Source organism: Cimex lectularius, unplaced genomic scaffold (assembly GCF_000648675.2).
Source record: "Cimex lectularius strain Harlan isolate CLEC.00 unplaced genomic scaffold, Clec_2.1 scaffold96, whole genome shotgun sequence".
NCBI lineage: Eukaryota > Metazoa > Arthropoda > Insecta > Hemiptera > Cimicidae > Cimex > Cimex lectularius.
In genome coordinates, this window is record NW_019392676.1 from 68,085 (window position 1) to 92,485 (window position 24,401).

Below are 24,401 nucleotides of genomic sequence, written 5' to 3' on the forward strand. Positions count from 1 at the left end.
TGTACGAAAGTTCCATCAAACTATACTTAGAGTATTTGCAGTTCATCTTGACGGAAGTTTCCAATAATTTATAATCAATGGGAAAAGTCGACTAAGAACGTGAATCCCGCTTATTTTGAATGAATATCAAGAAGAAAAATGCCAAGCGATTTTGTGATTCTCTACTAGCAATGTTAAAAAATCAAAAGCAAGGCAGTTTTTATTAAAACACGACCTATTCCTTTTTCATCGATAACAATTTGTGGAAACTGCGGCAGAAAATCCTCATCAAGACATTACAGCATTTGCCATTTGCTCGACTTGACACTGGTTGGTGTTTAGTGACCTTTAGTTAATGATTATTTGGAGATCGTGAGATGCGGTCTGGTGTCAGGTAGGTTTTAGAAAAATATTTTCTTTATCGTACCAACGTTTCGATCTTTATTGAGATCGTCTTAATTAAGGTCCTGGGATTAATAAACATTGTTTAAGGTTTACTTACTGAAATAAAAATGTTCCCACAGACATAAAATCAATCAGTAAAGTTAAAAAACACGATAAGTGCTCCCACATGAGCTGAATGCGTCAGAAAAGAATTTTGATTTTACTTCAATTCAGGGAGATATACGAAAGTTAATATTCTTAAAGAGCTGATAGTCCTGGCAAAACGTGTCAAAAAAGATCATAAACACATCTGTTAAAATGGATTTTAATTGTTTATAATCAGCCTCATAGACTCATATGAAAATATAATCTCAATCTACAAACTATAATGGTGATTGTCAAGGGGTATAGTTGTCTGTGATTTCATTCATTATTCTTAACAACCATGCGGATCTTCATCTTTGAAGTATCTGATGATGTAATCATAAGTTTATGAAAACCAGCCAGCACAGGCGTACAAGAGTTATCCTGTATCATGACAGGAAAAATTAAACAAGTTTGGCGATAAAAACTGCACTTCTCATCCTAATAATTTTTACAGAATATGATCATCTTTATTCGAAAAAGTATTTCGATTTTACTTCAATTCAGGGAAATTTACAAAAGTTTATATTCTTAAAGAGGTGATAGTCCTTGCAAAATATGCGTAAAAAAAGATTATAAACACATCGGTTAAAATGGATTTTAATTGTTAGTCGATTTTTTAATTTACTCCCGGATAAAAAAACCGGCATTTCTTGTGTGACAATCTAATAAAAATTATATTAATATAAAGGTATAATATAGGCTGATAAAAAATCGCTTATATACCGGAAGGGGTAAATTTAAATAAATACAATGCACTATTTAATAATAGTACTTATGGTTGATGAAAAGCGACGTTCATCTCTTTAAGAAATCATAATGAAAAATTATGTCAATTATGTGTGTCGTTAACGGCAAAATAGCATTGCATTCATTAGAGAAAATAAAAGGTTTCCCCTAATGTTTTCGGCGGGAGGGCTTAATGTCCAGAGAATGCGGCCGTTTAAGGGCGGAATCCCTTAAACAGAGGGGTTGTCGAAGGACTTAATAGAGCCGTTTAGTAACATTAGCCGTCCTTAGGGGTGGTCCAACCCTTTATGCTAATCACTTTTTTAAAGGGTTGTTACCCTGGTGACAAACAGTATGATATCCTCTTCCGACGCGAAGGAAAAGGGCCGTAATATTGGAATAAAAAAATCCTACCCACGGGGGAGCCGTACCTGGCTTTGTTTTTGTTTAGATAAAAATTGACAGACGGCTGAAATAAGGATGATGCACTCGAGTCTAGGGCTTTTGATTTAGGAAGACATTTTTGGCGAAGAATTGTTTTCTTTGGTTTAGAAAAAAAATAGGGCACACCTCACACTTCGAGGATGTAATGGACTTCACAAGTTGGCAGTTCCGACCACCGGAATGGAGCAGGGAAAAAGCGGTTTTATATGGACACACGGCAGTGCGCTTGCCAAGTTTTAGCAAGCTGCCATGCTTTACACAACTCACCCGGTTTTTCTCACCCTCATATTCTTCTTCTTCTTAAGATGGACTTTTCAAATTTGAAAAATAGATTAAGCTTAGGTCGCTTAGGATATTTTCAAAATTTGAGCGGTTAAAGAACCGCACACTCATATTTTTATACCAACTACATGTATTATTGTCGTTATATTAATTACAACATACTTATTTTAATATAAACCAAATTAACTATGATTAAAAATTAATTAGTTTTTATTTAAAAAATTAATTTTAATGGTTTGGTAGAAAATTAATCAAAAACTGGAATACGATTTTTTGATATAATAAATTGAACTAACAATTTATTGTATTCGCTTCGGCGGTACATATACTAAAATTGGAACAATTTATTACACGGTTTTGCTCATAAAATTTAATTAACAATCTATTGCATAGTTTCGAACGTAAAATTACACCATTTTGTAATGTCGGGTAGCATCAGAACAGGACAGTCATATTTTTTGTAGTTTATTTCAAACTAACATGTAATTTTGTCGTTATATTAATCACTACATGTTATTTTAATGTAAACCAAATTAAACGAGATCAAAAATGCATAAGCTTTTATAAACATTGTTTAATTATGATAGTTAGGAGTAACTTTATTTAAAAGAATTAAGTTTAACAAATAATTTATTAGATGGTTGTGCTCATAAAATTTAACTAACAATTTATTTCAAGGTTTTGCTCAAAATAGTGCATTAAGAACAAAAGATGCGTAGCGATTGTGATAGTGATTATTGTGATAAACGCTGTGGACTGTACGCGACGTGTGCTTGCGTCGGATAGATGTGCAAACCCCACCTAAACGTGGCAAGGCGTCGGGTAGCATCGGGTTGCGTCGCATGGCGTAGCATCGGGTAAATGTGTTTCTGGCTTTAGATGGGTAGGGTAGTTTGGGCCTCAAAATCGCAAAGAACTTCAGCAGCTTCTGATGCAGTTTCTGAATGAGGGTTAAAACATCAGGACCATGTAAGCTCATATAGGAGAGGTGTGGTGAAGAAAGGTAGAGAACTCATAATAAACGAAAAAAGTTCCAGGCTCCTCATTGTTTATTCAGAAATTGGCCGTTATGCAATAAAAATAATAGATCGGCGTTGCTCATAAAAGTAGAAGGAAATTGAGGTTGGCCACACTGTAGGTACTTTGATAGGCCGACTTTTTTTGGTAAGGAATCTGGAACTTGGCCCTTTTTTGACGGTTAGGTTTTTCGTTGGGATATTCCTTACTCGAAATATTTTACAAAAATATTCGTATACCATATGATTAAGTAAGAAATTTTTACATCTGACTGGATACGGTACGCAGCCGATCAGAAGTACCTTGCGCAAGGATGTGAAGAATTTTGGCGAAAGCATAACGACCCGAACGGAACGCGGATCATAAGACGACAGAATTTTCTTTTTAAGTACGTGTTAATTCAGTACTAGACATAAAAAGTAAACTTACTTGAGAGCGATGGTTAACCCCAATCTTCAAAATTTGTATAAATGTTTATTAAAAAAAACAATATAATTTTTCTGTTTTTGTTTGGCAATAATTTTTTTGTGTTTTGTTTGTTTGAACGTTTGATTAGGAATTCATGATTATGTTATACTCGCTCGTATTCCATGTCTTGTCCTGTGTTTACATATTGCAGTTGTAGTATTCATCTTGTGCCACTGCTCAAGAACATTGAATGTTCGTTCCATTCACCCTCCTGGGGTATTAAAATTCTACTGAGTACAAACAGATAATTCCTCCATTGACTAGTGGTTTTCATCCATAGTGATTGTTATATTTCTTATACTTTTATGTTTTTTTTGTCTCGATCGATAAGTGGGTCTTTCGCCGTCTCATCTACATCATATGTACTTCATCCAGGCCGATATGTCCGGGTAACCAGACGTCTACAACCGTTTTTCCGAAGCGCTCCAGTGTCTTTCTTATTAATTAAATGATTAGTGTGAATGAAGCTCAATAATTTCATCATTTCCGGCCATTTCAGGGTCTCGGTTTGTATGAAATGTTTCATTGTTTTACAAACTCAATTTTTGTATCATTAAAACTAATTGATTTGCGCACAAATATAGTTTCAAATTTTTTAAATTACGATCTGATCTGTGAGAATACCTATTGGCCAAAATAAGCATTTTAAAATTGTGAAAAGCAGTATTTTTAAGCTTAAGGGTTAAATATTACATTTTTTGAAGATTAAAAATTAAGTTGTATTATCGTAGATGTAAGCTTCATAAGCTAAGACCATCACTCTAGTGATCATAGAAAACTTCCGTTAGCTGATGAATCTTATTTCATTCGATATACTCGTAAATCAAGTTCTACCACAATACATGATATTAATGTTGATTTTTAGCAACGGTATCAAACAATCTGGGATCATGTGTAATATGACAAGTTGCTGTTTTGTGTTCCCTTTAAAGGTCGGCGTACAAATATGCTGCTTCCTTTCAATTGTGAGTATTTAAAAGATACTTGAAAATAGTAACTTTATTTAGTTAAAAAATACAATTTGTTTTTATTTTGTATAATAATTGTTTAATTTATGTATGACATAATCTTATTGTTTCATTACAATATTGAGAAGAATTGCTAAAACATTTGGTCAATGTTGGGTCTTAGTAGTTTTCCCGTAGTCTTCAGTTCAATTCCTTACTAGTTAAATAGATTCGTTAGCTTGTCCGGTTCTTTCACGATCTATGTGAAGTATTTTGTTGGTTGTGTTTGTGCTATAAGCATTTTTTTATGTTTCTCATTTCTCAGTGGTACTGTTTCTAATATAATGCTGTAATGTTATCCTCTCTAATCGACATTATTGCGACAATTATAGTCAGTATGTCATCATTCAAAGTAGGTAGGTCCACTTTAAATTGTTTTTAATTTATAATTTTTCAGTTTCGCGTATTTTCAGCTCAATCTGGCGTGGCTAACTCTCGGCTTGGTGTACGCATTCGGCAAATTAGCCAGTTTCGTCATCGAATACGTTATTGCAAAGTTATTCAACATGTTTTCATGGCATGACGTCCCACATTTTGGTAATTACTCACATAGCTTAATAATCCGGACCTGATGACCTACTGATTGTTGTTTTCAGTTTTCAAGTTCCTAATTCTAATGGTCTACTACAGTTTCTGGAAGGAAATAAAAAACGTAGAAGGAGACTACGGGCTCGAGTTAAATTTCGAACCGTCCTATGAGGAATCGCAATGATTTTAAAAACATTCCAGTTGGACGTGGAGGGATATAACCAAAAAACAAAATCGCCAAAAAATCGAAAACATTCTCACGATCGTTATTGGAAATCGTCCACCTAATGCACACCTTTCGGTGCAAATGAATGACTGCCATTTGTACCAGTCGCCCGATGCCTTCAGCCCTTTTAATCGAGCGTTAAATCGTTTCCGCCACTCGGTTTTTAATTTGGAAATAGATACTGATGAATTTTTAATAACTCTGCTACCTGCTGCAGTGATTTATCGTATTTGCTCTCCTCTAAGTAGCACCCCCTCAATTCGGGGGATAACAATAACAACAAGAAACTTGGCAGATGAAATAATTCAAGTAACAACATCAGCCCTTTTGATTTACAGTATTATTATATATCTCAACAATAAATAAATGTTTTACAAAATACAAAAACGAATAATTAATCGTATAAGTTTTATTTTCAGGTTCAAGAGCAACACGTACTATGCACATCTAAACATTTAAGTAGAATAATAAATAATAAAGTAGTAGAAATAATAATTTAAAAACACAAAACTAATAAGTGTTTAACACATATTATAGTAAATAATATTCAATGATGATGACAATCAACAAACTTCGAACAGATATTGATGTTCTGGAGTGTTTTTAACAACCGTCGCCTCTGGAAATTGAATGACGCCCAAGGTGGACTCAATGATTGACACGGCACTCATTAGATGGTCTGGGAGGGGTTCGGATCTGAGCAATCGTCAGTTTGGTCCAGATACCCATCGAAAATGGGTTTCTTCGATGGAAGAACATCGGTACAGCGGGGGTTTATTCACACAGGTATTGCGAGCCCCCAAAAAGTACCAAGGAAGAATAGTAACCGTCAAGTTCTAAAATTCAACCTGCAGCCATTTGAGCGTGGTTAATGACTCATTGATCATGAAAATTATGAGGCTTCCCGTGTTGATAGAAACGTGCAATTTCGTACAAAGGTATGTCCTAAATTGTAAAAGAAAGTAAAAATCTGAAAATTCCTATTTTCTCAAAATTAATCCCGTTTTAGGGTAGAGGTGGTAGCCTCATCTTCAAAATCATTAGACACTTCCCGTATAGGTAGAAACGTGAAATTTTCAAGAAAGGTAAGTCTTGCATTGTCAAAAAAGGTTGTTGTATTGAGGGTCTCAAAAAAGGCTGAGAATTGTAAGAAGAATATGAAAATTGCAATTTTTTAAAAATTATTACCGCATTAGATAGGTAGGATAGTCTGGGCCTCAAAATCTCAAAGAACTTCAGCAGCTTCTGATGCTGTTTCTGAATGAGTGTTAAAACACCAGGACCGTGATGTGTGGCTGACTGGGCTGACGTTTTTTGATAAGGAATCTGGAGCATGGCCCTTTTTTGACGGTTAGGTTTTTTGTTGGGATATTCCTTACTCGAAATATTTTACAAAAATATTCGAATACCATATGACTAAGTAAGAAATTTTTACATCTGATTGGATATGGTATGCAGCCGATCAGAAGTACCTTGCAAGGAAGTGAAGAATTTTGGCGAAAGCATAACGACCCGAACGGCAACGCGGATCATAAGACGATAGAAATTCCTTTTCAAGTACGTGTTAATTCAGTTCTAGACATAAAAAGTAAACTTAATTGAGAGCGTGATTAACCCCAATCTTCAAAATTTTTATAATTGTTTATAAAAAAAATATCAATTTTTCTATTTTTTTGTTTTCGTTTCGCAATAATTTTTGTGTGTTTTGTTTGTTTGAACGTTTGATTAGGAATTCGTGGTTATGTTATACTCGCTCGTATTCCATGTCTTTTACTGTGTTCATATATTGAGTAGTAGTAATATTCTTCTTGTGCCACTTTGCAAAAACCGTGCCAATCTTTCTCAGATGTCAGTTTGGTCTACATTGTCCGGTATAAAAAAGCTGGAAAGATTCTGAGTCTCATCCACTGGTTTACAAAGTAATAAGTTCCCATCATCGCTTCAGTCTCACTCCTCTCTCATTCTTAAATGTTTTCTGAAAACCCACAGTGCAGAATAGATGGAGGCTCGTCAGCGGAATCAACACTCATGCTTCTTTCTTATTCCTGCGATCCAGTCGATGACTGTTTGCCGATGCTATTGCATACCATGCAAGTTCATGCTGATAATGTTCAAACGCCGTGGCGATATGAAATAATATATTGGTGTTGGAGCTCAAGAACATTGAATATTCCTTCCATTCACCCTCCTGGCGTATTAAAATTCTACTGAGTACAAACAGATAATTCCTCCATTGACTAGTGTTTTTCATCCAAAGTGATTGTTATACATGTTTTTCTTTTATGCTTCTCTCTTTCTCTCTCTCTCTCTCTCTCGCTCTCTCTCTCTCTCTCTCTCTCTCTTCTCTCTTCTCTCAAGGGAAGCTTCCCCATTAATACACACTCAGAATAATTTCATTATATAAGAAGTGACCAAACATTTGACCAGCCAACCCAATCTTTATGTCAAGTATTTGACTCCCACTGTAAGGGGCCAAAACATGGCACCATGAGATATGGCACACATAGCAACGTTTCTCTACAAACGGTCCTTTCTTTTCGTTTCAGACTCTCGGGGAGCTATCGTTCAGTTATGCCCTGAACTCTCAGGAGCTTCTCTGACGACCCAGCCCACCAATTCTGCCAACATTCCCTTTCAGCATTCTTCACTGCTCACAAAGCAACACCGGGCCAGATCTCGATAATTGGGTCTTTCGCCGTCTCATCTACATCATATGTACTTCATCCAGGCCGATATGTCCGGGTAACCAGACGTCTACAACCGTTTTTCCGAAGCGCTCCATTGTCTTTCTTACTAACGTATGATTAGTGTGAATGAAGCTCAATAATTTCATCATTTCCGGCCATTTCAGGGTCTCGGTTTGTATGAAATGTTTCATTGTTTTACAAACTCAATTTTTGTATCATTAAAACTAATTGATTTGCGCACAAATATAGTTTCAAATTTTTTAAATTACGATCTGATCTGTGAGAATACCTATTGGCAAAAATAAGCATTTTAAAATTGTGAAAAGCAGTATTTTTAAGCTTAAGGGTTAAATATTACATTTTTTGAAGATTAAAAATTAAGTTGTATTATCGTAGATGTAAGCTTCATAAGCTAAGACCATCACTCTAGTGATCATAGAAAACTTCCGTTAGCTGATGAATCTTATTTCATTCGATATACTCGTAAATCAAATTCTACCACAATACATGATATTAATGTTGATTTTTAGCAAAGGTATCAAACAATCTGGGATCATGTGTAATATGACAAGTTGCTGTTTTGTGTTCCCTTTAAAGGTCGGCGTACAAATATGCTGCTTCCTTTCAGTTGTGAGTATTTAAAAGACACTTGAAAATAGTGAAAAAAATTTTAAATTAAAAATTACAATTGATTTGATTTTAAATAATAGTTTAATTTATGTATGGCATAATCTCATTATTTCATTACAATATTGAGAAGAAATTCTAAAAGCTGGTACAACATAGGTCAAATATAAAATTATTTCTCATGTTAAACTAGAAATTATAATCGGTGATATTATTTCTAAAATGATTTAATATATTTATGATGATCATAAATTCCTTATTTTCTGGAAATGTTTGCAAAAATGTCTAAGCATTGCTTGGTCATCTGGATTTTTGTACTCCCTACCATAATGTTGTCATTATTTTTTAACACATTTAAAAATTGGTTTGTAAACCTTTAAAAAGTTGTTAATTATATTTATACGAAATTGGTACCTGCATCTAGAGATATAACGAACAAAAGATATACACTGTCCATTAAAAAAAAAAAAAAAAAAAAAGTCTTAGTAATAATTGTCGTTTTCCTGTTCACTTTATTGAAAAGTCGGCTGAACAAAAGTTGGTTTGCGTAAAATTTTCGAAAACTTCAAGGGTCAAAATTGATGCATTCGTGAAAATCGAGAGAGTGAGTCATTGCTTTATTCCATGGGCACAACCAAAAAACATTTTTTTGCCTCAAAATCGCGAATTATCTTGATGTTGAAATCAGAATTCAGTTTAAAATCAGGTCGATTTACTGGCTCCACAGCTTAATTTGAAGTGTTCGTAAAAATTGTAAAAATTAATTTGTTCCCGAATTTTTGAATTTACTGATGAATAACTGAGGCCAGAAAAGCATTTTAAAAGTCATCTTGTTCTGCCTAAAATTTTCTAAAAAATCAGACCTAGGGCATATCTCTGACTTAAAAGGCTAAGAAAGTATGCATTTTCAAAATGGGCCATTTTTCTTGCAAAAACGAGGTGGTCTTGTATATGTAAAAGATGTATATATCGTTTTTCAAGCTCCTGTCTTTTCATTTGGTGTGGGGGTTCCATGTCAGTCTTTAATGGAGAAACTTGCCTAGACATTTTACCATGTCAGCAACCGCTATAAGTATGTTGTTAAAGTAAATTTTATGCATTTAAAATCGATTTTTCTCTGGGTCTTTTATAGAAATACATAACAGTAGTTCGCCTACATAATTCTAGATTAAAGATTTAAAATTAAAAATATTTTATTTCATCACATCCCTGATAACCAAGTGAACATTATCTGCATAAGCTGGTCGATAAATTTACAAAACAGTAGTCATAATAAATGTAAACTAAGCGTATTCTTAGTTTCCTGAAGGGAAAAATAAATAAAGGTTCGAATATATTCCAAAATTGTACAGCCTTAATAATGATGGACCTTGTAATTTGGTCGTAACTCATTTACGACAAGAGATCATTTTGGTCTACCTAACCTTCGTCCTATCGTTGGCTTGGTCAGTCAGTCAGACGTCGTCACTTTGTAACTACACGGATAAATGTCACAACAAATAAAATGGTGATAAACGAACATTAGTACTTTTCATTCAGCGTTGATAACGACCAAATTACTTTTATGTGCGTTAATCTCTATCATGTGTGTTGTAATGTTTGTAGCACTGTTGCAAATATCTAAATTTTTAGACGAGGTTTTTTTCCTCGAGGTTATAACAACACTGATAAAAAATCCTCGATATAAAATGCCTGATAAAAAATGTTTCCTCGAGAAAAAATAAAAGTTTTGTTCAAATGAATTTACATATTTTATTAAATATTATTGTAATTCAAGTGAATTTCTTTAACTTAGATGAAATCGATATTTTTCATTTCAGACTTTTGAAGTTCTCACGATAGTCTATTACTTCCCCGAATACATAACAGACCTTGTCAATTCGACTACTACCCAAGGTCAGTCTAAAAATGTTTCCTTAAGCATCAAAACCTGGCGATTTAAACGTTATTTTCAGATTATGCTCTTTCATCTTTTTCCTTAACTCTACTCTCTATATCCTCTCTAATCGACATTACTGCGACAATTATAGTCAGTATCTCAGCATTAAAAGTAGGTAGGTCCAATTTAAATTGTTTTTAATTTATAATTTTTCAGTTTCGCGTATTTCAGCTCAACCTGGCATGGCTAACTCTCGGCTTGGTGTACGCATTCGGCAAAGTGGTCAGTTTCGTCATCGAATACGTTATTGCAAAGTTATTCAACATGTTTTCATGGCATGTCGTCCCACATTTTGGTAATTACTCACATAGCTTGATAATCCGGACCTGATGACCTACTGATTGTTGTTTTCAGTTTTCAAGTTCCTAATTCTAATGGTCTACTACAGTTTCTGGAAGGAAATAAAAAACGTAGAAGGAGACTACGGGCTCGAGTTAAATTTCGAACCGTCCTAAGAGGAATCGAAATGATTTTAAAAGCATTCTAGTTCGACGTGGAGCGATATAACCAACAAACAAAATCGCCAAAATATGGAAAACATCACCATCGTTATTGGAAATCGTCCACATAATGCACACCTTTTGCAAATGAATGACTGCCATTTTTACCATTTGTACCCCACGCCTTCAGCCCTTTTAATCGAGCGTTTAATCGTTTCCGCCACTCAGTTTTTAATTTGGAAATAGATACTGATGAATTTTTAATAACTCTGCTACCTGCTGCAGTGATTTATCGTATTTGCTCTCTTGTAAGTAGCACCCCCTCAATTCGGGGGATAACAATAACAACAAGAAACTTGGCAGATGAAATAATTCAGCCTTTTTGGTTTGCTGTATTATTATATATATCTCAACAATAAATAAATGTTTTACAAAATTTGAAAAATGGCAAAAAGGAGGAAAAATTCAAAAGGTGCGGTTGAGATGGGAAGTTGGTGTCCGAGTGGATCGAGGTCACGATAGCTCAAGTGGTAGAGCAGCGGCGTATCACGCCGAAGATCGTGGGTTCGAATCCCGCTCGTGCTATCGACTTTTTTATCTCAACTAAAAACCTTAATTAATTGTAAGATATTAATTGGTCAAGCGGACCACGAAATTAGTGAATTGAATAAGTTTTACAAAATACAAAACGAATAATTAATCGTATAAGTTTTATTTTCAGGTTCAATATCAACACGTACTATGCACATCTAAACATCTAAGTAGAATAATAATAAAGTAGTAGAACTAATAATTTAAAGGTACACAACTAATATGTATTTAACACATAATATTGTAGTAAATAATATTCAATGATGATGACAATCAACCAACTCCGAACAGATATTGATGTTCTGGAGGGTTTTTAACAACCGTCGCCTCTGGATTTGAATGACGCCAAAGGGGACCGGTGGATTCAATGATTGACACGGCACTCATCAATAGATGGTCTGGGACGGGTTCGGATCTCAGCAATCCTGAATTTGGTCCGATACCCATCGAAAATGAGTTTCTTCGATGGAAGAACATCGGTACACAGGTGTTGTGAGCCCTCAAAAATGTCTTAAGGAAGAATTGGCATTCGTCAAGTTCCTATAATTCAACCTGCAGCCAATTGAACTTAATGACTCACTAATTTTATATGTATATTTTCTTCGATATCCTAAAACGCTAGCCTCTCGGTTATACCTCAGTTTATAAACTAATCAACTATCAAATAGAAACAAAAATTATAAATATATTGTATAACAGTCAGGTGTTCGCCGGAATCCTTGTAGTACGCCTCGGCAAGTTGATTCATCACGACACCAGGAACTTTGTTTGAGAGTCCAGGCGTTCCAGTACTCAGGAACCATCAAACAACGGCACGTCTAAGTCGCATGCACGGCCTCTCTGGTACTCGTGTATTACTCTTGGCTGGGTTGAACCCACTTTCTAATAACTTAGTATTACTCTCCAGATGTCACACAATTAAAGTAGTCTGATTACTCGGGGTGAAATTAAACAATCCCTTCCTTTCACGCTAATAAATTACATTCATTCCGTTATTTAATATAAACACAACACCCGATACGAACATTGAAGTGACATTCACCCCCACCCTGAGTACTCGATATTCTTCGACGCGGGATTGAACCCACTCCTTACTCACTATTAACTATTTTAACTCCCCGAGATGTCACACACTCACACCAGAGGAATCCATACTTCTCAGGTCGGGGTTAAACGATCCCTTCCTTTCACTCTAATAAATTACATTAACATGACGCAAACACACGCAAAAAGTCCTATGATCCTGAGGTACCGAAAGAACGATCTATGCCATGCCCAAAGACTACGCACAGGTCCGTCGATATGCAAAAAATATTGTCCACATTGTTAAAGCCTTCTACAATTAAAAAAGGTTTTCGACCGTTACTTTATCATGCAAAACGGGCACCTATGCGATCCCTTTACGGCAAAAATAAATTTTATTAGGTTTTTTAATAAATGATGTTTTCTTATATTTCGACGTCAGTAGTTTAACTTATGATTTTTCCTTCTCGAAGGTGGGATAATAGGTCATCTTATTTAACTGGGCGTGATATCTTTTCTAGACAAAATGTAAATATTTGTATTACCCAATAGCATTTCCATTTTGTCTTATAAGTTATAAGTTTGTAATAAATAAAAATTATTTGGGTTCTAAAGTTTATATTTTCTACTAACACTGTTCTGTCGTTTGGAAAACCCATACTATAAATTGCAACAAGGTGTTGTATTTATCAATCACCGTTTCATCTTCATTTGGTAGAAAGAGAGTGGCCCATTTTTTTTTCGATCTCTACCAAAGAAAGATGATTACTTCAGGTCTTATAATATTGGTCTCTGCATTTGATATGCGGCTGGAGGCGAGCACTTTTTCTGCGCCCTTCCAGTTTAAGGGCGATTCATTTTGATTCCTCCATATCATTCGGTGATCATTGTGAAATGTTGCTCGAACGACCGACGAAGAACGAGACTTCTTCGGCGCGGATAAAGTACGACGATTCACCGCATTGGTGTCCCTTACTCGGTATCGCTGTCTTCATCGTCGTCCTCGGTTTCCAACTCTTTCCAAAAACTGTATTCCACGACGAGAAAGAAACACCTGAAAACTGTACAAAGATACAAAAAAGATTTTCCTCATTCGACCACAGACGGTAAATTGAACGTCATTACTGGTCATAGTGAACAAAAACAAGGTGTTGACGTAGAAAAACAAATTCGTGATACATAAGCGCAAGACCTCAGTTGCCGTTTTACCTGCTGCGTACAATAGCGTTATGAACATCAAGGCATGATTTTTCTGGAAAAACAGTACGCATTATACATGTAACTATTATATATGAAGTGAAACTTTTTTTAAAATTCGCACCATGCCATAAATGACCGCTGCATATTTCTTTCTGATAAACTACTCAAATTGCCTCGTTAACTTTGAAGAAAATGTAAGCCCCGCAACAAATTTCAGCCTAACATATGTGTATGTATTCCGATTATGATTCACAACCGATTTTAATCTCTTAGTTAACTTAAAACTGTGCAGAAAATTTTCTTTGGCTTGGCTTAGGATTGAATTAGGATACGAGATAGATTCTTTGACTTAGGATAAGTTGGATACGAGTGTATTAGGTATGAATGCATAATATAGTGCTGTAAATATATTAATATTTATATGTCCTCTTACCATTTACACATATTGAACTAATATAATTGAGGGTAGTTGTTTCAGTTATTTTACAATAATCAGATCGGATATTATTGACGGTAAAAACTTTCTTATTACCTTATGTGCCGAATAAGACATAATGAAATGCATTATAATATCGGCGATCAGCATAATATAATATATGATGAAAAGGACGAAGAGTATAATCGCCTCTGGAAAACGAAAATGGGCGTAAGTATAAAAATATGTTGCCATGTAGGAAGCGAATAATACTTACGCTGCAATGTGTCTGTCACTCTCAGCGGATAGTTGTCTGCCAACAATATAGTGTTGGTTATCACTTCAAACATTCCGCTGATCTAGACAGAAACATCTTTGTAGAAAGAAGTCGGCCATTTTATTAGTTACATTTTATGGGGCTGCCGGCCTGTTTGACACAGTTGTAAGTGCCAGACAAACGATCGCTAACTCTAACATAAAGGTAATTTTTTCAAAACGCCTGAACGATTTAACGTTGTTAACTAAGACGGTACACGCCTCGACTTACCACGATAAAAGCGACACACAAGTGGACTCCCACATTCAGCGGCAGCACGAAGAAGCACGTCGTCATTGTACACATGATGTCGGTTTATTGCCGCCTCTACAAAGATTAAAAGTACCATTAGCACCAACAGATTAATTATTTCATTTCAGGATTACATAAAATTACGCATAATTAATGAATCATTGCAATTAGGGTTATTAACGATTTTCGATAAGTATCAGTATCATCAACAGTATGTGCTATTCATTGAAGTGCACTATTGCTTTTCAGTCTTTCGCTAAATTTATTCAGACTTGTAAACACTCCGCTGTGAAACTTGTTTTCTGATTATCGATATTGAATTGTAACAGCGACTTTTTACGTCAAATGAAAAGGTTAAATGCAGTTCGTCCAGTTAACTTCGAAGTTATAATTTCAATCCTCTCCTATTTTTTCCAACTCGATGAATGAGTTTTTATGATATTTGGCTTCACAACATGTATGTTTGTAGAAAAACAGTTATTTTTGGAAATTTATCTAAAGTTCCTTTTTTTTAATTCTTCATCTTGGGTTGAATTAATACATCGGCATACAATTAAAACATACATCAGTTGTCTGATAAGATTAAGCATAGCTTTTCAACAATTTAGCTTTCCTTTTCCTATTTATCCCCTTCTATATAATTTTGAAAGGATAATCTGGCCGAACCATTACCAACGTTTTTCCCTCCGTCGGCTCTTTTCACCTCAAAGAAGCCGACACCTTATACAAAAATGTGTTTTCTATACCGACTTCCTTCCCCACTCCTTCAAAATCCAACGTATATAAACATAAAACAGCAAAATCTCACTGGCACTCTCAACACGACATGCAAGAATGGCACNATTCACTTTTCCACATCCTAAATGTTTTGTTAAATGTAAACAATGTTTGTAAATCCCAGGCCCTGAAGATGATCTCAATAAAGATCGAAACGTTGGCACGATAAAGAAAGTATTTTTTCTGAAACCTACATCACACCAGACCGCATCTCATGATTTCTGAATAATTAAGCATAGCTACTTCTTCTTGGAAATTTAATGCACAATTCGAAAATGTGGTTAAAAACTGGAACGTGGATGCTCTAGATCTTGAAAAACTGCCAACTTATCGCTCAAGATCGGGATTTTTCGAAAAGACGCAAAAATTCATAACCTCTGACGGGATTGAGACGGAACAGTTGGTTGGTTACATTTTACTCTCTACTTGATGTACTATAACCCAATTTTTTGGGGGGTTTATGCCAAACCATCCTGTATACGCAGTAGACACACATACGTATGCTTAATTTCACCAAGACTGGCAAACTCACTGCTACAATTAGAGGGGGCAAGACTCAGAGGAGTGATAGGGCTATTTACGGGCCACTGGCATCAGAAAAAATCTAGGCAACATGGGCATATTCAATAACGAGCCCATGTGTGTATTATGCAATGATGAGGAAGAAACAGCCGCTCATATCATTTTCAAAAGACAAGGAATCGCTCAACAGAGACATGGAATGTAAAGAAAACCCTGGGAAAAGAATTGTAGCATAGACATTCAATGACCTGGTACATTTTAGGAGAAAGATCGAATCGATTGTACTGAACTAAGGAACTAGGAAAGTACAATAAGCAAGAAAGTTGCAGTGCTCAGGGACAAAAAGCAAGGCAGGGAAAAGTATGGTTAAATTGTAAAAATTTATCATTAACAATATAAAATATATTTTTTCTATTTAAATATGTACAATGTGTGGGAATTATTGACCGTTAATCGATATTTATTTAGAAATCGTGAGATGCGGTCTGGTTTGATGTAGGTTTCAAAAAAACATTTTCTTTATCGTGCCAATGTTTCGATCTTTATTGAGATCATCTTCAGGGGCTGGGATTTACAAACATTGTTTACATTTAACAAATACATTTAGGATGAGGAAAAGTGAATATATACAATGCAAAATATATTTTGGTTGAATATAAAAAAATATTAATTCACTACTTTCGTGGTCCGCTTGACCAATTAATACATGACAATTAATTAAGGTTTTTAGTTGAGATGAAAAAACGTTAATGGCAAACATTGTTTACATATAACAATTACATTTTGGATGTGGAAAAGTGAATTCATACAATGCAAAATATATTTTTTTATATATTCAATCAAAGTATTTCTACCATCTTGAACACCAAAACAATTTCGAGTTCAAAAATCCAAAAGTATTACATACAGAACAAAACAAATATAAACGTAATTTCTTAGAAATGGTTTATATCAACAGAGATAAACACAGCATCAATTACAGAACAGATACATGTAAACTCAGTCGCAGCTACGCCAATATCATTAATCAAATTCAATACAGATAACATACCTATATCATCACGTTACATTCCACACATCAAATATTTTTCACATAGTCTAATTTCCCAACAAATTAGCTTTCCTTATTCCTATTTATCCCTTTATATATAATCCTTAAAGGATAATCTGGCCGAACCATTACCAACACTTTTTTCCCTTCGTTGGCTCCTTTCACCTCAAAGAAGTCGACGCCTTATACAAAAATGTCTTTTCTATACCGACTTCCTTCCCCACCCCTTCAAAATCCAACATATATAAACACAAAATAGCAAAATCTCACTGGCACTCTCGACACGACACGCAAGAATGGCACAATTACACAGAAGACAAACACTTTGAGTGAGTAGAAATACTTTGATTGAATATACAAAAAATGTATAGTGAATTGCATTGTATAAATTCACTTTTCCACATCCGAAATGTAATTGTTATATGTAAACAATGTTTGTAAATCCCAGGCCCTGAAGATGATCTCAATAAAAGTTGAAAAGTTGGCACGATAAAGAAAATATTTTTTCTGAAACCTACATCACACCAGACCGCATCTCACGATTTCTAAATAAAAATTAAATATGTACATTTTTAAAAATAATGGTGTTATGCTAATTCAGTCGCTAATATGAATAATTTTCTCAATAAGCAGAAACATATAAATTGATTTGGTCACACCTTTAACTTAAAAATAGAGAGAAAAGAACTGAGACATATCCTTTGCTATGTGAAATTTTCAAAATTTCTTGTTCTAAGTAAATTGTTTTGCCGCTGTTATAACAAAAATAAACCTTGCCTACATGAACATGGTATAATTTTGTCTTTGACATTCTTCCTTCTTTGCAGCCACATGTCCTCTTACAGACCTATCAGCCTTCCTTGAAACCATCCTAGATGTGACATTGATTGATACATGTCATACCTTAAAACCAATTTGGTTTCCGTCCTCGCCATTCCACGATTCAGCAATACTTTTCTGTTGATGAAACTATTTTCTCTCCTTTAGAGAACTACTGCTTGTGTACATTTTTAGACATGTCCCAAGCTTTGGATAGGGTCTAGCACCGAGAATTCTCTTCAACCTAAAGCAGTTTCTACCCACTCCTTATTGGCAAATCCTAAAAATCCTATTCAAAGTGAGATGTGGCTACTTACAGATCCGAAGCAGCGTCCCAGAAGGGAGCGTTTCTTGTCCCATCCTATATACAATTTACACTGCTGACTTTATATTGAACTTTCTGTCACTGAGCAAACATCTCCGTCGTACATTCTCAAAAAGTCAAAAACGTTTATTCTTTATTGGTAAAGACATCCAATCGAGATTTTATTGTTGAGCTGATTGAATTGTATGAAAGTTAACTATGTTTATGGAAAGTGGTCGACAATGATTACCACGGTAGAAATAAAAGAAATTCGATCCTCAACCAGTTGGTCGACGTTTTCAAAACAAAGGATACAAATGCAACGAGAGATGGGGTATTGATAACCCCTAACGCTGATCAGAAATCGTAGTAGAGAACTTAAGTTCTTTGTCGTTCATCCCTGTAGCGAGAAATCGTATTGTGGTTGCCAACCTATCATGTGGTGATGATTTCTCTCATGACTGTCTTTTGTTTTCTAATCAAGGGGGTAACAAGCTGGAGTAAATATAAATAAGACGTTAATTTTTTTTGTGTGTAAGGTTTTGATTGAAATGAAAAAATAGTGTCACGAGGGGATTCGAATCCACGACATTCGGCTAAATATGCCGCCGCGCTAACCACTTGAGCTATCGTGACTTCGATAGTTCGATCCACTCGGACACCAACTCCCCATCTCTACCCAAAACCTTTCGAATTTTCTCTCTTTTTGCCATTTTTTTGTGTCGGAGAGGATCGAAGTCACGATAGTAGAGCAGCGGCGTATTTATCCGAAGGCCATGGATTCAGATCCCGCTCGTGGCACTAGCTTTTTCATTTCAACCAAAACCTTACAAAAAATATTAATTAATTGAAAGAAGTAATTTGGTCAATAGAACATTAAATATAATGAATAAATAAGACGTTTCATCCATCCTTAAATAGTTTCTCCAATCAGCGGGTTCAAGGGAATTCATCAAATTGATGTGGGTACTACGGCTTCTGTTCAGGAGTCACTTCTTTCACCATTTCTTCTTTGATTTTTTGCTTTTAATATATAAATAAACAGAAGCGTAGCACAAGAGCTCGTCTTCCATTTTGAGAAGGTAATTCACTGGTTGACGTTCGGAGCGACTGGCTGTGGAGCGGTCGTGAATGCCCCCTAAAATTTCAGGCACACCAAACGGAGCTGTACGGCTTGGCGCGGTTATATTTTGAGAGATCGTGAATGGCCACCTTAACATCCAAGGATTCCATTCAAAAGTTTTCTGAATAATTCTCCAAACTCCTTACTATGTCTCCAACCTCATTGTCCACAATGAACGCAACATTAAAAGACCTCATCGATGATTTCGGATGTGCCTCCACAAGAAGGGATTACTTGAGGTAATGACCTCAAGAAGATCCAATACATCAATTTGAATTCTATTAAATTATGTATCTATGTAGTAAAACGGATTTTTAGTCAAATTTCACATGGGAGGGTATACGTCCAACTGCCCGTGAGTATCATGTGTTTTCCCCTTTTACTGTTTTACTATATATCAAGTGTTTCTCTTATATTTTATTTTATTTATATCCTTAAAAGACTTTCAAATTATCAATCTTTCAAGAGTAATAGGGTGACGATATTCCTTTGCGTGTAACACGATTGATCAAATGTATTAAAAATTTTTGTTTATGGTTTTGTGGACGCAAAATCTTTCACCCTTATTAATATAAGAAATGACTTGACTAATATAAGGAGGAAGATTGAGATTTTATGCTTGCTAACTTTGTATTTTTTTTTTTTAGAAAATATCGTTTCTTATTCTTAATATCGTTTGTTTGTAATCATTTTTGAAAATAGGACTTACCAAATCGAGTAACCCCGTGTAAATGATGTTATTGCTGTTGTTAAAAGGAACGTGATACTTTCTCAAAGGCGAAATATTTCTCGAAATTATATTTCTAGATTCAACACCGCAAATTGAAACACATGTGTTTATTTGTCTTTCAAGGCAATTTAAACCTTTTTTTTGCACTTAGTCGTCGATGGGAAAATGAAGAAGAATAGTGTTTACGTACTAGCCCTCGCTAAATTTGTAATCAATGGATAAATGAAGCACCAGGACCCGTTGTGGTCGTCGCGTTTCCGAAACTGCTCCGTTCCCGTAAGCGCCCTGGTCGAGGGTTGTTTTATTTCGTTAGTTGTAAAGGCGTGCCAGCGTCGGGTCTCGTGTTTTGTTAGTATGTACAGACTAATCAAGACACATTGACACGCCTCATAAAGTCCTCTTGTCTATTCGAAAAGACGAACAAAAGCAGGGCGAGACGCCAGGTCGTTGCAGCAGCACCATTCTTAATTCTGATTCCTCCGGGCGACCCCGGACCTCTACTTTCTAGATAGACGAAGACATGTTTTCAAAACAGAACCTGGATTTCAAGAAGTCTCCAGTATTATCAATACTTGTAACAACCAAAACATTCATTATACTGTTAAAACTTTGATTTTTTGATGAAGTGAAAGTTTTTATTCGAAGCGAAATCTTTCTTGACACAACACCATATGCTTTTGTATACATACAGTTGCTTTTTATATAAAATTTGCTTAAGAAGTAGCACCTAGCAATGGTTACGATTTGCCCCGCTACTATTACTGATGGATTTCACGAATTGATCATTTCATTAATAATTATATTATTCCTGTTATCCTGTTGGTGGTCAAGTTTGGTTGTATAATTGCCGTCATGAATGTCTTATGCGTATTGTACTACACGGATGACTTGAAGAAAAATAGTAGTGGGATTATTTATACTTGATATAATTTGACATTTTATGAGTAAGTAATTCGATACAATTTCATTTTGCACATTGCTCGATCCTTAATCTGGCTAAAACAACCACCATTCTTTTCTCCATAATCAATGATGCTGTCGTCGGAAGAAACAGTTGTGTGTCCTTTCAGTGGGAAGAGAAAACTTACTGCAGGTGAAAGGAAATTACTTACTGATGAATACATTAAAATAGTTAATAAATAAATAATATTTAGATAAAACATTGAGTTGGAATAGACATATTGACAATGTGTGCAAGATAGCTGAAAGATTTTTGATTGTGTTACAATCTTTTAACCAGTGGGGAGCGGACACCTCCGTGTTTTTCTGTTTTAAAGAGCAACCATAAGAAATATTTTCGATTACGGGTGTTTTTTTGTATTGTAGTGCTGCACCTTCAAAGCTTAAATAGTTAGATGTGATTCTAAATAAAAGTTCTTGTCCAACTGGTGAGAGAACTCAGAAATTTTCTCTTCCTTATTCGGCATATATTTCGAGTCCAAGATTTAAAATTACCTGAAAAACAAGTTAAATTTTGAATAATTTATTTAAAAATAATCTTACCAGTCTAGAAGGAGAGTTTGACTTCATCAGTCGGTATAATATTATCTTTCTATATGTAATTTAAATCAGTCACATTTAAATATTATTAACCCCGTTATATTTAGATCTATTGACCAAATTATTTCTTTCAATTAATTAATTTTTTTTATGTAAGGTTTTGTTTGAAATGAAAAGTGCCACGAGCGGGTTTCGAACCCACAACCTTCGGCTAAATATGCTGTTCTCTAGCACTTGAGCTATCGTGACTTCGATCCACTGAGACACAAATGGCAAAAGGAGGGAAAATTCGAAAGTTTGTAGGGTGAAATGTGAGTTGATGTCGGAGTGGATCGAAGTCACCATAGCTCAAGTGGTAGAGCAGCGGCGTATTTAGCCGAAGGTCGTGAGTTCGAATCCTGCTCGTGGCACTACCTTTTTCATTTCAACCAAAACCTTACATACAAAGATTATTATTTAAATTAATGTTGGCATTAACCAACAAAGCACAGCTCTGGTTAGCTAACAAAAAGAAGGAGAAGAACTCCTCTGAAGTACATCCAGGAACTTAGTCGAACAAGGGCTTCAATCTCTATTGAGTTAGGTCAGAAAGTTCCTGGATATCTATCACATAAGAAGCACGACTAAAAGGTGGTTTAATACATACGAAATAAACGGATAATCGATAAAAGGAGAAAGATTTTCAAACTGGAATTTCACTATAATTTGCTGAGAAAGGACATAAAGACAATATGTACTTGTGATTTTCACTGATGACAGCAGGCCAAATTTTAACCAGGATTTTGGAATCACCGCGGGTGACATGTGTAGATGTGATTGCTTGCTTAGCTTTAAACAGGGGTTTCCAATTGCAGAAGTCATTTCTATATGCTTTTTGCTTTTCTAGAAAGATTCAAACAGAATTAAATATTTTAGGTTTTAATTCAGGGCCGTTGAGACCTTTTAAGTCATGATTTCGACGCGGTAGTTTCAACGCCTTGCCGTTGCATTTACCTGTTATTAGCGGTGTTTCGCAGTAGCAACATTATTGGCCAGACATTGCATAGTAAGGTTGGTCGTGTTGTTCGACTTTGATCACTTTACTGGGTCCATCTGTAACAAACAAATTGATATGAACGTGAAGGAGTTGATGGACTTTGGAACTCGTGGGAGACAAAAGAGCAGAAAGGCTAAAAGGCGGTGGACAGGGGGCATTCCATGGGGAGACGGCGAACAAACCACCTCGAACGTAGCTGCTTCAACTTGGCTTGTGAAGAATCATCTTATGAGAAAACATCAGGAAAACGGCATTCATCGTGTGAGTTTTTTCCTATTCCATATTTCCTTAATTTTATTCCTTGGGGATTGCGCATAAGTAAATATGAATTCATTTATTTTTAACAATAGGTTAAATACTTCTTAATTATATTTTAAGTTGTTTTTATATTGTTTCAAGAAGAATTGATTTTATTTTTTTGTAAAAATTTAAGTTTGAAGATTCAATTTAAAAGAAAGAAGAGTGTAAATATAATTTTAGAAAAGAAATAATTGGATTGAATAAATTCTGTTTCCCTTACAGTGCCTTTTATTTTTAAATTTTTCCTTTTATTAAAATAATGCTAATAGTAAAAAATTACAATTATAATTGTAATTGTTAAAATTGTATTTTATTTTTTTCATAAAAAAATACCCTAAAAGTCTAACACATCTATTCTCGCTGGTTTCTTACGTTGTACTCACTTCGCCTTTATGTTATCTTCAGTGAAAAATCCACTAGTAGACCACCAAATTAAAACTCCTAAGTAAACTCTGATTTGAGTATATGGTATTAAGGAAAGGAAGTTTAATGTCTTTGTAAAGAGTCACATAAAATTGGATGTGCAGTTCTTCTGTTGTTCGAGTATTAAGATGTCCTTTTATTGTGTAGTCATTTTGACCTAGTATTTGATGTCTAACATATTGGATATAAATCTAAGAGTAATCATTTCAGTAACAACATGAAGTTGGTAGGAGTCAACCGGAAGTTTCTAGTGGTACATGCAGTTTCAAAGCTACAAATGAAAGATTCGACAAAAACAAATTGATGTAAAATTATTTAATATAGCAATGTGAATCTCAATCAAGAAAATAAAGCATATTTTCTTATGAATTCTTCATTTTAAAGGAAGAACAATAATACTCCAGTACATAATGTATGTAGTGGCCACTTGTAGTTACCAAGTTACCGCTCGATACCACTACCACTTATGAAATGTTCTCGCCCTCCTCTCTGCAGCCAATCAGAGTAGAGCCCTTGGAAATATAAGCAGGCGCAATGCTCCACTGAAACCTGACTCGTCGACACGACGAGGTCTCACAAATCACTAATTGAACACCGTCGACGACAGCAAGGGTACTCGCAGCATTAGCCTGATTCTCACATCCTAAACACAGCCGACGTGGGTATAAACGCCAACTGCTGCCCTTCGGCTAATACCTGCCCTCCAGTACCTTCGGCCACTGTGGAGTCAACCGACTCACGGACCCGGACCTCAGCCAACGGTTCACTCGGTAACATACCACCACCAACGGCACCACGCACACGGTCACGGCCTCAATCCATCGTCTCGACGCTACAAAACAACACCGGCCCTCTTCAGGGCCACAAGTGACTCCCAGTCACTAAAATGTACAAATAGGAAAAAACACAGCACAAACTGGTATATTTAAGATAGGCCAGGTATGTTTGACATAATCGATTCACAAGCAGGTCCAACAAGCAATTATACGAACATTCGTTACATATATCAATCACGTCTGTGTTTTTCACTATTGTTATAATGAATAACTATTTATGCAAAATAATTTTTTTTTTACTTCATTTATTTGTATCTACAACTGTACATGTATTATATACAA

At 35.2% G+C, this 24,401-nt stretch overlaps 3 protein-coding genes across 13 annotated transcripts; 2 read left to right on the forward strand and 1 right to left on the reverse strand.

Annotated features, from left to right (window-relative positions):
* Nucleotides 1-3,254: 3,254 nt before the first annotated feature.
* Nucleotides 3,255-5,624, forward strand: LOC106660985. The gene is made up of 4 exons (XM_014384078.2): nucleotides 3,255-3,367; nucleotides 4,313-4,412; nucleotides 4,868-4,991; nucleotides 5,051-5,624. The coding sequence occupies exons 2-4, from the start codon at nucleotides 4,338-4,340 to the stop codon at nucleotides 5,164-5,166; spliced, it is 315 nt and encodes a 104-aa protein (XP_014239564.1). The 5' UTR covers nucleotides 3,255-3,367; nucleotides 4,313-4,337; the 3' UTR covers nucleotides 5,167-5,624.
* A 217-nt stretch (nucleotides 5,625-5,841) lies between these two features.
* On the forward strand, nucleotides 5,842-11,308 carry LOC106660984. 10 transcript variants are annotated; one of them, XM_014384070.2, is made up of 6 exons: nucleotides 5,842-6,293; nucleotides 8,426-8,525; nucleotides 10,343-10,418; nucleotides 10,478-10,576; nucleotides 10,618-10,756; nucleotides 10,816-11,308. In XM_014384070.2, exons 2-6 carry the CDS (start codon nucleotides 8,451-8,453, stop codon nucleotides 10,946-10,948), a joined length of 522 nt encoding a protein of 173 aa, XP_014239556.1. In that variant the 5' UTR covers nucleotides 5,842-6,293; nucleotides 8,426-8,450; the 3' UTR covers nucleotides 10,949-11,308. The 10 variants fall into 10 exon arrangements, with proteins under 10 accessions (XP_014239556.1, XP_014239557.1, XP_014239553.1 ...); XM_014384069.2 differs by lacking the exon at nucleotides 5,842-6,293 and adding an exon at nucleotides 6,322-6,765; XM_014384077.2 differs by lacking the exon at nucleotides 5,842-6,293 and adding an exon at nucleotides 6,323-6,765 and having other exon boundaries at nucleotides 10,478-10,551.
* A 1,817-nt stretch (nucleotides 11,309-13,125) lies between these two features.
* On the reverse strand, nucleotides 13,126-21,171 carry LOC106660990. Of its 2 annotated transcripts, none has more exons than XM_014384082.2 (6): nucleotides 20,004-21,171; nucleotides 14,678-14,773; nucleotides 14,408-14,489; nucleotides 14,248-14,342; nucleotides 13,641-13,767; nucleotides 13,126-13,569 (listed from the first exon to the last, which is right to left on the reverse strand). In XM_014384082.2, exons 2-6 carry the CDS (start codon nucleotides 14,750-14,752, stop codon nucleotides 13,400-13,402), a joined length of 549 nt encoding a protein of 182 aa, XP_014239568.1. In that variant the 5' UTR covers nucleotides 14,753-14,773; nucleotides 20,004-21,171; the 3' UTR covers nucleotides 13,126-13,399. The 2 variants fall into 2 exon arrangements, with proteins under 2 accessions (XP_014239568.1, XP_014239569.1); XM_014384083.2 differs by having other exon boundaries at nucleotides 13,126-13,576; nucleotides 20,004-21,170.
* Nucleotides 21,172-24,401: the final 3,230 nt, after the last annotated feature.

Coding starts and splice junctions, on each gene's coding strand:
- LOC106660985 (XM_014384078.2), top strand. CDS start 4,338: ATGTGTAATATGACAAGTTGCTGTTTTGTGTTCCCTTTAAAGGTCGGC. Junction 4,413..4,867: donor TATGCTGCTTCCTTTCAATT/GTGAGTATTTAA, acceptor GCGTATTTTCAG/CTCAATCTGGCGTGGCTAAC. Junction 4,992..5,050: donor GCATGACGTCCCACATTTTG/GTAATTACTCAC, acceptor TGTTGTTTTCAG/TTTTCAAGTTCCTAATTCTA.
- LOC106660984 (XM_014384067.2), top strand. CDS start 6,661: ATGCAGCCGATCAGAAGTACCTTGCAAGGAAGTGAAGAATTTTGGCGA. Junction 6,766..10,342: donor CGATAGAAATTCCTTTTCAA/GTACGTGTTAAT, acceptor TTTTCATTTCAG/ACTTTTGAAGTTCTCACGAT. Junction 10,757..10,815: donor GCATGTCGTCCCACATTTTG/GTAATTACTCAC, acceptor TGTTGTTTTCAG/TTTTCAAGTTCCTAATTCTA.
- LOC106660990 (XM_014384082.2), bottom strand. CDS start 14,752: ATGTGTACAATGACGACGTGCTTCTTCGTGCTGCCGCTGAATGTGGGA. Junction 14,490..14,677: donor TGTGTGTCGCTTTTATCGTG/GTAAGTCGAGGC, acceptor GTTTCTGTCTAG/ATCAGCGGAATGTTTGAAGT. Junction 13,570..13,640: donor GTTTTTGTTCACTATGACCA/GTAATGACGTTC, acceptor TACAGTTTTCAG/GTGTTTCTTTCTCGTCGTGG.